This window comes from Notechis scutatus, chromosome 1, assembly GCF_049901735.1.
Source record: "Notechis scutatus isolate UNSWTSFEM ecotype Mainland chromosome 1, rNotScu1.2, whole genome shotgun sequence".
Lineage (NCBI taxonomy): Eukaryota > Metazoa > Chordata > Lepidosauria > Squamata > Elapidae > Notechis > Notechis scutatus.
The window spans coordinates 218,527,950-218,542,773 of NC_142009.1; the positions used below are offsets into that span (position 1 = coordinate 218,527,950).

A 14,824-nucleotide genomic window follows, 5' to 3' on the forward strand; every position below is an offset into this window, starting at 1 on the left:
AAAGAATTGTAAATTATGTGTCAAATTCATGCTATAATTGTATAGGATAACAGCTCAAACATAAGCAAGATTCTATAGTGGATTGCATGTCAAAAGTTTAACTTTTAATGTTTATGGTTTCAACATATGAAAATGTTGTTTCATTATTGATATTGTTTTAATTGCTGATTGGGACCTGCCCAGTATTTGATTTCAAATGGGTGGCTGTATAAATGTTTAAAAGAGATAAATGCTTACAAAATGTAATGATGTGTAATGATATAGAGTTTTGCTTTGTGCCCTTCTCTTATGACACATCCTGAACAATAATGAATAAAAACAGAAATTATGAAAAAAATTATTTTTAATGTACAAAACATTTATATACAGTTTTAGCATATGACTGCCATCCGTACGATGTAGAAAACAGATAAAAAGCTCCTGGAGATATAAAGGCAGAACAATTCAGCTACAGTACTCTTATTAATAATGAATGCCTTCTATACAGAATATATACAGAGCCAGTTTTTTTTTTTTGTTATAATACTATTACAGAAAATAAAGGGAGACCACCATGGACAAGTTGAAGAAAACAATGGACAAACTGTTTGTGTTTGCATTTGTTAATGCTTATCAAGGTTCATATCAGTACACATTCCTGCAACCAGGCATCCTGATGGCTTGTGGGAAGTCCAATATCTTCTTAGTTCTTTGAAACTTTGTGCTATTCTTATTCTGTATCAAGACAATTCTAAGTGATGAGGATGGGGGGGGCGGGGTGTCACACAACCAAATCACGTGTGTAATGCTACACAAATATCACTTGAGCATGGTCCTATGAACAGATCTGAAAGGTCCACATTAGTAGGCCGAGAGCAACACTGTCATCTTACTGAAAGAACAATTCATTTAAAAAAAAATCACTTTCCTGTCTTGCCTTAAGATGTGCAATATTCAGATGTCTTGAGAAGAACTACTGTAGTCATTAACTCTCCCTTTCTCCTTCTTTTAAGTCTTCCATTGTCCATTAGGAATGGGGGGAAACAAAGAAACAATACATTTTTGGAATACTAAATTGGTTTTCTTGAGACACCCAAACAAACGTATTCTGCAGGGTAACCTTTAACATGATGAAAGACCAAACCAAATAGATTTTTCTTGATGATACTGAAAAATGTACAGATAAAGGAAAGGATAATTAATAAGAAATGGGTATGGAAATGTACTATCCAGAAAATTTTGCCACCACAAATTCTGATGTGAGAAAAGAGTTCCCTTTTCTATGGCGTTAAACATTAGACATAGGAAAACCTGTGAGACAGTAATCCATCACCTACTGATACACAGCTATTGATTAAATTGAGAACCAGTTCATATATTGGCATTTCTTGATGTAAACATGGCTATTCAAAACTTCCATACTTTTTTATGGAGGGAGAAGTGTGATTGGCTTGACTTTATGTCCATATGCTTGGATGCAGCCAGAAAGGTCCACATTCAAGTCATCCTAATCAGACTCAATCTTGGCAATGCTTGCCGGACAGTGTATTTCCAAGGTAGAGGCTACAAGGTAGATAAATGGCACTGCAAATGGATCAGATTCTGATACAGAATACTGATAGGAAAAAAAATGAGCAAAGACACTCTTGGGGGCCCTGTTTCTTTAAAGAACTGGGTTTATATCTCCTTTTTTTTTTTAAAAAGTTCAAAAATAAATAATGAAATAAGTCACTTTAATCAAATGTATAACTGTATAAAGTGGGGAATTCATAATACACCATCCTTTTATAGCTATGCTTTTATAATTCTGCTGAACCATAAAACCCATAGAGCTAACTCTAATGTCATACAAGACAATTGGATTTTGTTTTTCTTTTGTCTGCTCTGCTCCTCTTTTTGGTGTGCTCTCAAACCCGTTTTAGATAAACTTCAATCATCTGAAGCAGATTTGGAAAAGCTGTATAGGAGAGAGCAAACTTTGTTTTATCAGCAGTTGACCCAGAAATGTTGGCTAGATAGGTATCGGTGTATGTTGATAGGTAGTGCCCGTGATTTGGGCTTGAATACCTTAACTCAAATCTAGTGAGCCCCATTATAAAAATGCAAACCTTGGTACCCCAAGGTTTTTACATTTGATATTCACTCTACCCTGTATTGCAATTGGCAGCTGCCTAATTTCATGTTCTACTTTTTTCACCAGCTTTTCCTGGTTGGAATCTCTGCCCTTAATGATTGTCTGATCTCATAATTTTTCTCTTTCCAAATAATGCTTTCCAAATTTCTATTAGATAAATGCATAAACACCCCCTGGTTTGCATGGATTAATTAGTGCAATTATGCAGTGCAAGTACTTCTGGATAACACACAGTTTTGGCAACAGCTGCTTACTGACACCCAAAATTATCTTAAGAGAGATGGGACAGTAGACATGGATGTACTATTTCTTCTTACTCGAGGGGTTAGGTATATAAATAGTATGTTAGCTAAATACATGGCAACTGGATGGCAACTTAGATGCCATAATACTGACTATAAATTTGCCATTCTTGTAATAGCACAAGAATGTTCATTTTTATGAGCTTAAGTTGATGAGCATGGAGCACTGAACCATTCTACTAATCTATCATGTTATCTTGAAAGTTTGGCTCTTCAAGGGCCTCCCCATTTCATCTGAGCACAATGGCAAAGACACAGAAGACCCTTCTGAAAGATGGTTGTTGAATCTCCTTGTTTTTTCCATATGCTTAGGCAATATGGGAAGGTCTTCAAAGCAGTTACACTAAGATTTCATGAGATTATGCCACTTAGAGTTCCAACAATGGGTTTGAAGAGGCGCCTGGCATTATTGATTAATTTCATGCTTAAATTATTTTCTTTCTGGGCTATCCCTCTTTTCCAAGGAACTCCGAACAGCTTTAAAATCTCACAATAATGACATCACAACTGGCCAAGCAAACAGAAGATCATTTTTACCAAAGCCAGTTGGCCACCTCCAAAGTGACATATATCAGTCAGAGCTAACCCATGCAGTGTGTAATTAAACAGTTTTATAGAACACCTAACTGGGAGGGATGAACAAATTTCATGACATAAAAACATTCACATTTCTGCAGCATCATTTTTATGTCATTTAACAAACTCCAGCACTGTGATTTTTGTATGAGCAATTCCAAAGTGAAGTCCATAGAAACTCAGAGTGATCTGTGTTTCACACTGTGCATGGTAGAGATTTTCCCCCTACAATATCTTTAAATTAGTTTGTTTTTCAAACTTCCACTTCATTCTCCATGATGGCCTCTTGATTAGAAAAAGCAACCAAACCAAAACCCAATAGTTTCTCACATTTCCCCATCAGCATGTCTCTCTCAAATGTCCTTTTAGCCACACGGTGTTGCCTGACATAAATGCACCTTTTATTTTATATATGCTTCTGGCAATATACACTTTATTTGACATTATTGGACAACAGATGCCTAGAAGTCTCAACTGCTAATGCACAGTAAGGCACTTTGCCTCAAAGTTGATTCTCAGCTAAGCTGCAAGATACAAAGAGCGATACTGGCTGTAATAATGAAGTTGTGTGTGTGTGTGTGTCTGTGCATGCATGCACAACTGGTCATAAGCAAAGCATGAAGCATTTATAGTATGGCTTTGCATATGCTTAAATTTATAACTCTCGCTAGGGAGGACAAGGCATTACATATTTGCAGCTATAGGTAAGGGAAAGCCAAAAGGAGATTGCAAAAAGTAAAGCTTCATTTTAAACAATGATTATTTTAACACATGGCTTTTAAATGTCTCACAACTGGCAAAGTGCCATTTAATTTTGAGGTTGATGGTTTGAAGAAACGTTAACCCGTTGCAAGCTAACAAGGGAAGGGAGGGTGGCAATGGCAGTCAGGTTTTTGAAAGGATTCTCAATGTATCTACCTTTTATAACTGGTGACACATTTCAGAAGCACTTTAAGAAGAAGGGTGGCATCTTTCAGCACTCCAAAAACAAGCACCAAAGTAATCCTAGAAGTGCATCCTTTCAGTGCTTTTTTTTAACATAGTTTATGCATGTTTGTACAAAGATATTTTTTCTTACTTGGAATTCCCTTAATATGTTTTAATACTTGTAAAAGTCTACTCTATGGAAACTTTTTTTCCTTCTCCTTTTTTTTTTTTAAAGAAAAGCACATTCATAACATTGCCCAGCACATAATCTCTGGATATGTCTTAGAGGTACATTTGTGCTTTATGCATTAAGATATCATGTTAAGAAATTTGCTCTCTTCTGCCAGGGTGGTCAGCATAGAATTCATGTCCCCTATTGCCATGTTACTAATTCCAGCTGGTATAGCTGGCAGTGTCAGAGAATTTCGGGGAGTTGTAAGGCGAGAAGAGTTCTGAGAGAGATTCTGCAGGATGCTAGGGCTCAAGGTTCCTGACATCAGACTTGAATGCTCGCCATCATCCATGATAGCATCAAAATCTATCTGAGGAGATTCCAGACCCTGAGAATCCACTGTGCTAGAAACTTGATTAGTACCAGGGGAAGGCATGGTGGCTGGTTTGGTGTTCAGCGCACATTGTTGTCTGGCATTGTAATCTGTTTGGTTATTGACATTCCCATTTTGTTCATACATATGTATTTGACCATAATAGTGCATCAAATGGCCTTCTCTCATACTACTGTTAAATTGTGGTTGCAACGATCCTACACCAGTTGTTCTCTTGGGGGAAGAGTGTGCCCTTTGCTGCCCTGAACTTACATCATTTGTTAGGTGAGAAATTCTCACGTATCCCAACTGCTGCCCAGCACGGACTTCTTGGTGCTTGTTTCCTGGATTAGGATTAGGTGGAGGGTGAGGTTGTACCATTGAGGAAGCGAAACTCTGTCCAACGGTACTGATTGTATTCTGTTGTGGCTCAAAGTTGGGTTGATTTGAGGTTATTAATGCAGAAGGCTGGTGGAAATCCTCTTGGGTCATGGAGAAGTTCATATGGCTTGACTGAGATGGAAAGCTCTGCTGATACCCCGGTTCCTGCATGTCTTGACTGTGCATTACATATTCTCTGCCATTGCTAACTATTGAAATGGGATTAGCCACGTTATCTAATTGCTGAGAATGAACGTGGAATGCAGGCTTCATGGTCATGTTATTACAGGAAGGAGAAAGTTGGGTGACATCACCACCACCCATCGTATTTGGACTTAGCATTTGATGATGAACTTGGCTGAACACTTCATGGGAGTTCAGGTTTAAGTTGTTAGAACCTGGATTCACCTGTTGCTGCTTTAAGTGCATGCAATTGAGCCTTTGTCCATCCATGCCTGCGTTTTTTTGCACAAACTGCTGCAGATTCCCATTCATGTTGTTTTGGCCTGCCTGCAACTGCTGTTGGTTGAAGTTCTGATACTGACCAAAGTTTTGCTTCTGATGGAATACAGCTAGGTTCCGCTGAGGGAACTGCTGTTTTGCTTGAGAGGAGGGTACATCAACAGTTCCTGAGCTAACTTCATTCCACTGGACTGGCATGTTATTTTTATGCAAATTAGAGTTAGCTCCATAGTTTATTTGGCATCCGCCACCAACAGAGTTTGCATGGTTCATACTCAGATCTGGAACAGCCATTCTGCGCTGGTTTAATGCGTTGTTATTTTGCACTTTCGCGTTTACTTGGAAGTTTTGCATTTCACTGCCATACCCTGTAGAAGAGTTCTCCGTGGCAATCCCATTGTTTTGGGATTTGATGTATTGTACCACGTCATCAGGCAGGACAATATCGTCATCTCCCACAGAACCATCTGTCTCACCAGGCATTGCTTCCATGGCAATATTTTCACTAATACTTGGGGGTCGTGGGGAGTACACGTGCCTAGCAAGGCTCCTGTCTGCATGTGGAAAGACTGGAAGGTTGAATTGTCTTCTGTCTGCATGAGGGTGAAGAAGATTCATGCTGTTGGTGCTATTGAAAGTATGGATTCTAGGAAGGGAACTTGGGTCCCCAGCAGGTCTCCTCACTGGATCACTTGCCCGTCTTGCACTAGGCACTTCATGAGAGAATGCAGGCGATGTCCCATACACATAAGCATTGCTGTCACTACAACGCCTTGGCCCTGGAGGGAGACGAAATGAAGGCAAAGCAGGCTCTGAACCATCAAGGAGAGAGATTTTATTCCTCAGGGTCATTCTTTCCATGTTAGGTAGTGGTGTAGGTGGTGGGCCTCCTGTGGCAGCAGCATACTTAGCTTTCAGCCTGTACTGCTGAGCGGGTGTGAGATTCAGGAGACCAGAGAACCCATTACATTGACTGGCATCACTTGACCTGCGAGAGGCATCTGTGGAAATAGGATCATAGGAGTCAGCAGAGCTGGTGTTGTTCGGGCGATTTCCAAATTGAGAAGCTTCACTGGAACGGCGGCTGGAGAAGTAAGGGGATATTCCTGATGATCTGCGGCTGACTGTGTAGGCAGAGCTGATAGTACTGGTTGAGCTGTCACGGCGTTCAGCTAGTTGGTTTAGCATGGTAATTTCACTGATGGACAGCTCAGTTCTCCTTGGGTTAGGCAGCATGGTAGTGGTGCCACACATATTGTCCAGCAGACAACCTGAAAGAAAAAGAGAGAGAGAGAGAGAGAGAGAGAGAGAGTAAGAGTGATTAAAAGTGATTAAAAAGAACGGGATCCCATTATTGTACTTGGATACAAACAATATGATCACCGTCATGTTGAATACTTATCCAGCTCACACATATAGATAAAGCAGGTTAGAAAATGGAAAGTGGTCTGGAAGAGCCGTTGTTGTCTTCCACATCACTTCCAACAAAGTTGGGCAAAGAAAACTATTGTTTGTTCACATTGTATCTTACAATTTATGTAGATTGCTTTTATTTAGTATCCTGTGACTATTACTGAGTGTTGCATCTTATGATTTATGATGATTGTATTTTATGATCATGATTTATCACTTGTTGCTTGTGTGTACACGGAGAGCTTATCCACTGGAGACAAATTCCTTGTATGTCCAACCACACTTGGCCAATAAAGAATTCCATTCTATTCTGTTCCGTTCTGTTCCATTCCGTTTCGTTCCATTCCATTCTCATACAGCACAAAACACAGAAGATCAGGAAAGACAGCAATGACAATCAGTAATAGAACTGACTGCTTTGGAGTAATTGAATTAACAAAGGAACAGTTTCAGTTATAACATTTTTAGAAAGAGAGTGCCAGAATTAAAAAAAAAAGTTATGGACACATGAGGTTGTTTGAACTAGTACAATTGATTAACCATGAAGACCATGAATATGAGGCATATAGGAAAAGGCATTTAATTTCTTTACTGAAATTATGGTATTATTCGTCTACACCTCTTATGACCATACTACTCCAGTGAGCTGCTATTTTGGTGCCTGTAAATATAGGGCACAAAGAAAGAATGCCCCAATTAAAAAAAAAATCTATGCCACCTTCATGTCTTTTTAATTTTCCATCTGAATCTAAGAGTGATGGACTGAGATCAGAAAATATTTGTTCAAGATGGTAGGGTAAGACTGAGAAGATGAAACTTTGTAAGGCAAGCTTCATTCTGCCCTTGCTGACCTAGAGAATTTCTACTGTGTTTCCCCCAAAATAAGCACCCGGCCTTATTTTCAGGGGAAGTCTTACCTGCTTTCCTTAGGACCACCACAGCCAGGCCTCCCATGCCCTGACATCTGTCGTGCCGCTGCCCGACTTCTTGTGAGGCTGCTTGCAGCCATATGCTGCGTGGCTCATTGTGCAGGTGGTGCTGCTGGCGGCAGGAGCTGCGTGGCACGTTGAACCATTGCACTCCATCTTGTACAACCAGATGGTGGGCGGGGCTCAACTAGGGTTTATTTTTGGGGTAGGGCTTATATTAGGCAGAGGCATGAACATCGGGCTAGGGCTTGTTTTGGGGGTAAGCTGTATTTTCGGGGAATCGTGGTATATTAGTCATTTATATTACTGTGCAAGTAGTCTTCAATTTATGACAATAATGGAGCCTGGAATTTCTGTTGCAAGTCAAAATGGTCATAAGTCAAGGCACCCACATAACAAGGTCTGATTTGATGACTTTTTTTGTGGCAGTCATTAAATGAATGCCATAGTTAAGTGAATCCATGTATGCTTATAGGTATTTTTTTTGCCAGACACCATATAAAAAAGGGCAGGAATCACAGTCACATGATCATGGAACACTGCAACTGGCTCTTGAGGCGAACTGTTTGTCAAAAGCCCGAAATGCAGTCATGTGACTCTGCACCAGGTCATAAATAGTTTTTTTTTGGGGGGGAGGGGTGTGTCATAACTTCACTAAGCAACACAATCACTAAGCAACAAGTTGTTAAGTGAGGACTACCTGTACATATTTTGAATGGGTTAACTGGGCTAACTTGAATTGATATTTTTTTGCTTTATAAGTGTTAGGAATTTTATTGTACATAAATTAGACAGCCCAAAAATGTACATCTGTTCTAATCATAATTTTTATATTTCAAAACTGGCTACCATCCCAATATCCTTGTTCCTTTTCTGCAAGTCAAGAAACCTTCAAGTGTAATGCAAGATGTTATCTCTTTCAAGGTTGAGACATCACAAGAGATGCTGGTGCACAACCCCATTTTCTGTTTCAAGTATGAACCTGCACATCACTTTTCAAGAGGGCAGAAAAGCTTGGAATAGTGAACATTGGAATAGAATGTCTATTTTGTCTAGGTAAAATTTGGAGTGCCTGCTCTTTCAAGTTGGCGTATACTCTTGAGTTTCTGTCTCATGCCCTGGTGGACATTACAGTTCAGAAACACCCAAAAGCAACACGGCAATGTGATACAGGAGCAGAGACAAGGGAAAGGGCGTTCGTGCGCCTATTTCACTCATCTTATAGGTTTGAATCCCAGCGGAGCGTCCAAAACAGTTTTAAGTAGAGAAAAGATATTCAGAAACATTGTTGGATAGATATCAAAGAGTTGGTTGACTTACCATTGCCTGGGATGGGAGGCAGTTTGCTGTTTTTGACTTGTGGTGCTGGATTTGCCCATGAGCAAGAATCCTTCACTGTCCTGAGTTTCTCTTTCTTGAGCTGCTCAAGGCGTTGCATTGCTGTCATGTTTTTCCTGAGTTGAAGACCGACAGTTGAGTTGCCAGATGAAACTGTCGAGTCCACAACAGGAGTATTATCCTCCAACACAGTCAGGTCCCCCAGACTTCCCCCACTGTGCATGTTCATTTCCACTCCACTGTCATTGTTGTTGATGCTCCCAAGGGGTGATGGTTCACTGCTGCATGATGATTGGCCACCAGGACTGGACTGATACATCTTAAAGAAGCAAAGAAAAACACCACTTATTGAAGACATTCCAAGTTTTTTTTCCCCCAGTGTTCTTAGATAGCTCTATAAACTAAGGCTGTATTCAGAGTGGCTTCAGTTCATGATCCACTGCAAAATTAACACAAACAAGACAACCAAATGAATTCCTAGGAAATATACTATTCTGCTAAACATTTGGAATGTTCTGACATCCTTCGATTACTTCGTATCTTGGCACATCTTTGTTTTTCATTTTTTTCCTGACTTCTTTGTGTTCTTCTCTGCCTCATTTTCTCATATGATATTTAATCTGATTGGCTGCGATGACCCAGATGATTGAGTTGTTCTTCCACAACATCATCACAAAATATATTGAACTGGGATGTGTTGACAAAATCCCATGAATTAATACCCCCTTAAGTTAAACTGCAGTGTGGATAAATGAAAATAAGGGGGAAAATAGCATTGAGGAAATTGAAATATTTCTGGTCTCTATCTGAACATGTCAGAAATTAGCTATAAATTCTAGATGCTTTCAGGGCCCAAGAAAATAAATCTTACTGGGAAGGGGTAGGGGGAAGACTTTCTTAACTAAACCATATAAGTTTTTTTTTTAAAAGAAGCGATTTAACTGATTAAAGAATTTTCCTGCAGACAAAGAAGAAAAAAAATCAGAAAGCTTTACAGTGCTTATTGGGGCATACTATCTTCAGAGTTATGTTGTTTATCCTAGAAAGTTTTAATTTTTCTTTCTGAAAGTTCAGATTGTGTTCTTCAAACCTTGTTTTGATATCAGGCCTGAGATTAGTGTATTTGTGTGTGTGTGTGTGTGTGTGTGTGTGTGTGAGAGAGAGAGAGAGAGAGAGAGAGAGAGAGAGAGAGAGAGAGAGAGAGAGAGAGAGAGAGAGAGATTGTTTGTTTTGTATTGATCTGTGTTTAAGACTGTTTTAGCCTGGGCTGTCCGTGTGGTTTTATTTATTTTTTAATACAGTTTTTGGTCCTATATATAAGCTGCCCAAATTCCACTGGAGTTTGGCGGCTATAGCAAATTTGAATAAACGAAAATATTTTGACTTAAGCTTAGGTATCATATTAAATATTCTCAGATTTAAATTAGCACGAGAGGGAGAACTGTAGAAAAATTTAAGTCTACCCTTCAGTGCTGAAATTTGGTGAATTAAGAGTATGCAAGTCCATTGCAATTTTAATTTAAGCCAGATCTGTTCTTTAGGTAAACAAATCCTCATTACCTGATAAGCCAATGTGCCTATTATTGCCGGCAAGTGTGATGGCACTGTAGTGTGGATACAGGATTTTCCATCAGATAAGCCACTGAAATGATTTACTTAATTTTTATGACTTTTTAAAGCAGTGGTATGTAAACAGCAGGGAGCTAAAAGCCAAGGAGGCGGATTTTCTTTTTTCTTTCTTTTTGTTAGCAAAGAATTATATGTGCTCTCTCAAGGAAAGTTAAGCTCTTGATGCCACTGTCAGATAAACCTGGAACCTGAGTAGATTTCCCCTTCTACAATGTGCCTGTTTATCTGTGGCAGAATCAAACCTGAAATGCTTTAGGCACCATATATGCCTTTTGCTTCAAAGGCGAGCAGCATGCTTGGCTGACACAGTCTTTATAAGCAGATAAGGGCATGATTTGCAGGCATGGGTTTGGTAAATGTTTTTTATTAGGAATTACATTTCACATTAAGTAATTTATCTGCAGTAAAAGTTAAATGTCCTGTGTTGGCTCCCTCAAAGGAAGGCTGTTTCGTTTTCTTTTGCTGTCTGACCCATGGCATCGTGATTTATGATTGCTGGCCTTCTATGGCTATAGACTGGGAATGCTAGGTAACCCCTGAGTTGAATTGACTTTTCTCTTTTTTTAGCACAATATTTGTTCCTGAGGACTAAACAGCCAGTTCTGTCTACTATGCTTTATTTATCGAAGTGGATTTTCTGATGAACAAAGATTATTTGTAAATGGACAGGAAAAACGTGAAATGTTCTAGCAAGAGGATGCTGGCAATGTAATTCATAACCAAAGAGACCCAATGCTATAATAGCAATAGCACTTAGATTTATATACCGCTTTATAGTGCTTTTACAGCCCTCTCTAAGCAGTTTACAGAATCAGCATATTGCTCCCAACAATCTGGGTCCTCAGTTTACCGACCTTGGAAGGATGGAAGGATGAGTCAATTTTGGGCCTGGTAAGATTTGAACTGCCAAATTTCAGGCAGCCAGCAGTCAGCAGAAGTAGCCTGCAGTACCGCACTCTACCACTGTGGCTCAACAACATAATGTTGTTATAAGAGGGACTTGGCTAACATGAACACAGTAATGGAATAATATTTCTGCCATCTCTTAAAATATCCTATATAAATGGTAGGCGGCACTACAGAGTTCTCAACTTGTAACAGTTCATTTAGTGGTCGTTCAAAGTTACAGTATATTTTGAAAAAAGTGACATGACTGTTTTTCACACTTATGTCGTAGCATCCCCGTGGTCACACACCATCAAAATTCAGACACTTGGCAAGTGGTCCATATTTATGATGGTTGCAGTGTCCTGGGATCATGTGATCACCTTTAGCAACCTTCTGACTAGGAAAGTCAATGGGGAAGCAGGATTCACTTAACAACAGTGTTACCAATTGAACAACTGCAGTGATTTACTTAACAACGGTGGCAAGAAAGGTTGTGAAATGAGGCAAAACTCACTTAACTGTCTCACTTAGCAACAGAAATTTTGGCCTCAAGATCTACCTGTACTTAGTTTTGCTGGAAGCACATATTTCACACCATAGTGTATCCTAAGCTGAAAATTTCATTCAAAAGAGAATCGGTTGTCTGTTCCACACTATGTCCTCAATTGAGGAATTACCACACCCCCATAAATTTTGGACGAGGGAGGATTTGTCTAATGAATTTTATCATGGGGGTTCTCAATAGGATAGTTAGCTTACTTGTGGAATGCCAAACATAGAAAGGATGAGAGAGAAAGAATTGGAGACCACTGTAACAGATACTTAACCATAGGCCATCATAGCTCCTGCAGGAAATCTACAGAGATCAACCACACAGCTGGTTTGCTTAGCCACATACACAGGACAAAGCACACTATGTCTTTTGTAAGAGACTTTGACAAAGACAGGGTATTTGCTCACCTTAGTACCGACTGTCCTTGTGAAGTTGAGTAGAAAGAGTTAAGAGAGGAGAAAGAACAGGTTGTTAGAACGCAGACAACACAAAAGGGAAGGGTTGAGGTTATTGATGGAACAAGACATGAGGCAAAAAAATAATAATGGCAGATTAGCAACAGCCACGGTACAGATAAAAACACTGCTCAAATGTCTGTAACATCACATTTATACTCTGTTTTTACACTACCATCAATGTATATAGCACTTTACAGGATCCAAATGTGACAATATGTCTTGATACACAATCAGTAACTGATGTCTCATCATGGGGGATCAGAAAATAAGTATTTTCAGAGTATCCAATTCCAGAAATAATTTCACTCCTTCACCCAGATGTCCTGAAGTGAGCTGAAATATATTTCTTAACACTCAAATATACAGAATATGAAGTGTAGCTCTCTATATTATCACTACCATTAAAAATGTATGTCTTATTTAAATATAAGTAATGTACTTCATATTTGTGGCTGACATTTTCTTAGGGATATCTGTTCAATGTATCCTGGTTTTATATTTAATTCAAGTGCACTTTCTGGTATATCATAGCACTGACCTATCTGCTAAATCATATCTGCAATGAATTTAAGGTAAGTTTTTCTCAACCTCACCACCTGTCATTTGGTCATGTAAAATCAATGTATTCTGCAGAATACATTGCATCAAATGGTTTAAATATTTGTCAATATTATTAATCTCAGGTAATAAATGTCAATATTATTTTTAAAAAACAGTGATTGAGTTTTATTTACTTTTGATTACTTTGGAAAGAACATGCCATGGCCCATATTTTAGCCAGATGAATAAAGCCAGACCAGGCCACACACACATTTATTCACATATAAATATGGGCTTCTTCTGTTGGGAAGAAGAATTTTTATTTAGTATTTAAAGCAATATGTCCTTTTCTCCATCTTTCTTGCTAGAGAGAAGCTCCACTGATTTCTAGTCAAAATTAAGATGAAGAACACAATAGACAAGCTTCTTTTCATCTCATCTTCTCATTGCAAAATGCTCTTGCCCTCATGCTGAAATTCCCAAGTTAGTATGCCTGCCTGTGTCACTTAACACTGCAACTAAAGAGGAGCAATTGAGGAAAGCCAGAAAAGTGGAACAAATGCTGAGGCGAGTAGTCACAGGAGTAGGAAAGTTCTATCCCAGTTTTGCTAGGATATTTAGAGAGGGTATAATTTGGGGACTGTGTCAAGGATGGGTCATAGAAATCTACAGTTTGGAGTTTCTCACACTGAGTCTTTAAACAGTCTTTTCTTAATAGTTTGGAGAATTAAATGGACAATACTAGGATAGAGCATAATTATGGTTTTGCTTAGAACATTGACATCCGAAAAATAAAGTCTTTGTACAAAACACTAATACAGTTACCCCTCTGGAAATTGTAGCTTTATGTGCTATTAAAATTCAAAATATTATCTCTCTGAGGGTGGACAATTGTATTTCATGGATTTGCTCCTGGGAATCCTTTCACATTTTAATCACAGTGTAATGTAAAAACTAGCCTGCTGCTTTGCTCATCAGGAAAAACAGGTTTCCCATTCTCAGAGAGAAACTCCAAATGTTAATTTTTCATCTTTTGTTTGGCTTATGCAGGAAAATATCTATTATACATGTCTGTGGATGTATGGAGTCTTAAATTTGACATGCAAAAGGATGCTGAAAAAATTGGGAGTGGGCTAAGGCAAATCTAAACTGGGAGATCTGAAAAGATTGTACACCTGTGTTTTTGGGGGGTGGAGTTAATATCTATTTGCTACACATTATACAGTACTGTCAATAAGTCAACTAAAGCAAGTGCTTCTCTTACCACAGACTTCTCTGTCTTTATCGTTTTGACTTGTAAACTGTCCTCTGTGCCTGTGGTGGTGCTGTTTGCCTCAGCCCGCTCTTCAGTAGACCGGCTGCTCTGCTTGGCACTTGCTTCATTGTCATTGTTTTCCTTAAGGACAGGTGGCCTCAGATGAACGTCATTGCGTTGCTTTTTGGTGACGTGGGCTTCCGGTCCATGCACTGTCTTCACGTGTTTCCTGAGAGAACTGGGGTCTGTGTATCTCTTGGTGCAGCCCGGGATCTTGCAGACATAGGGTTTCTGCCAAAAATAGCAAAGCTGAAGCGACCCAACAAACTGAGAATCAGACAGCTGAGATATGCAGTTTAGTGGCAGTTTTGTGGAGAGAAAATGGCGAGAACGTAAGAAAGGTAAGAAAAGTATGTGAGAAAGGTAATTTTTTTTACATTTAGGCAAGGAAAACCAAAAGCACAGGTACCACAGAGAAGAGGGGGCCAACCTATCCTCCAAGGCACCTGAAAGCA

The 14,824-nt window shown here is 39.1% G+C and overlaps 1 protein-coding gene across 1 annotated transcript in view; it reads right to left on the minus strand.

Moving 5' to 3' along the window:
* Nucleotides 1-4,116: 4,116 nt before the first annotated feature.
* The window catches only part of GLI2 (GLI family zinc finger 2), a 255,582-nt gene continuing 244,874 nt past the window's right edge, over nt 4,117-14,824 (minus strand). The window contains exons 12-14 of the mRNA XM_026665471.2: nt 14,319-14,600; nt 8,969-9,305; nt 4,117-6,577 (exon numbers count right to left, since the gene is read on the minus strand). Of these exons, the coding sequence (XP_026521256.1) occupies nt 4,227-6,577; nt 8,969-9,305; nt 14,319-14,600 (2,970 nt within the window). The 3' untranslated portion in view covers nt 4,117-4,226. The remainder of the gene's footprint in view (nt 6,578-8,968; nt 9,306-14,318; nt 14,601-14,824) is intronic.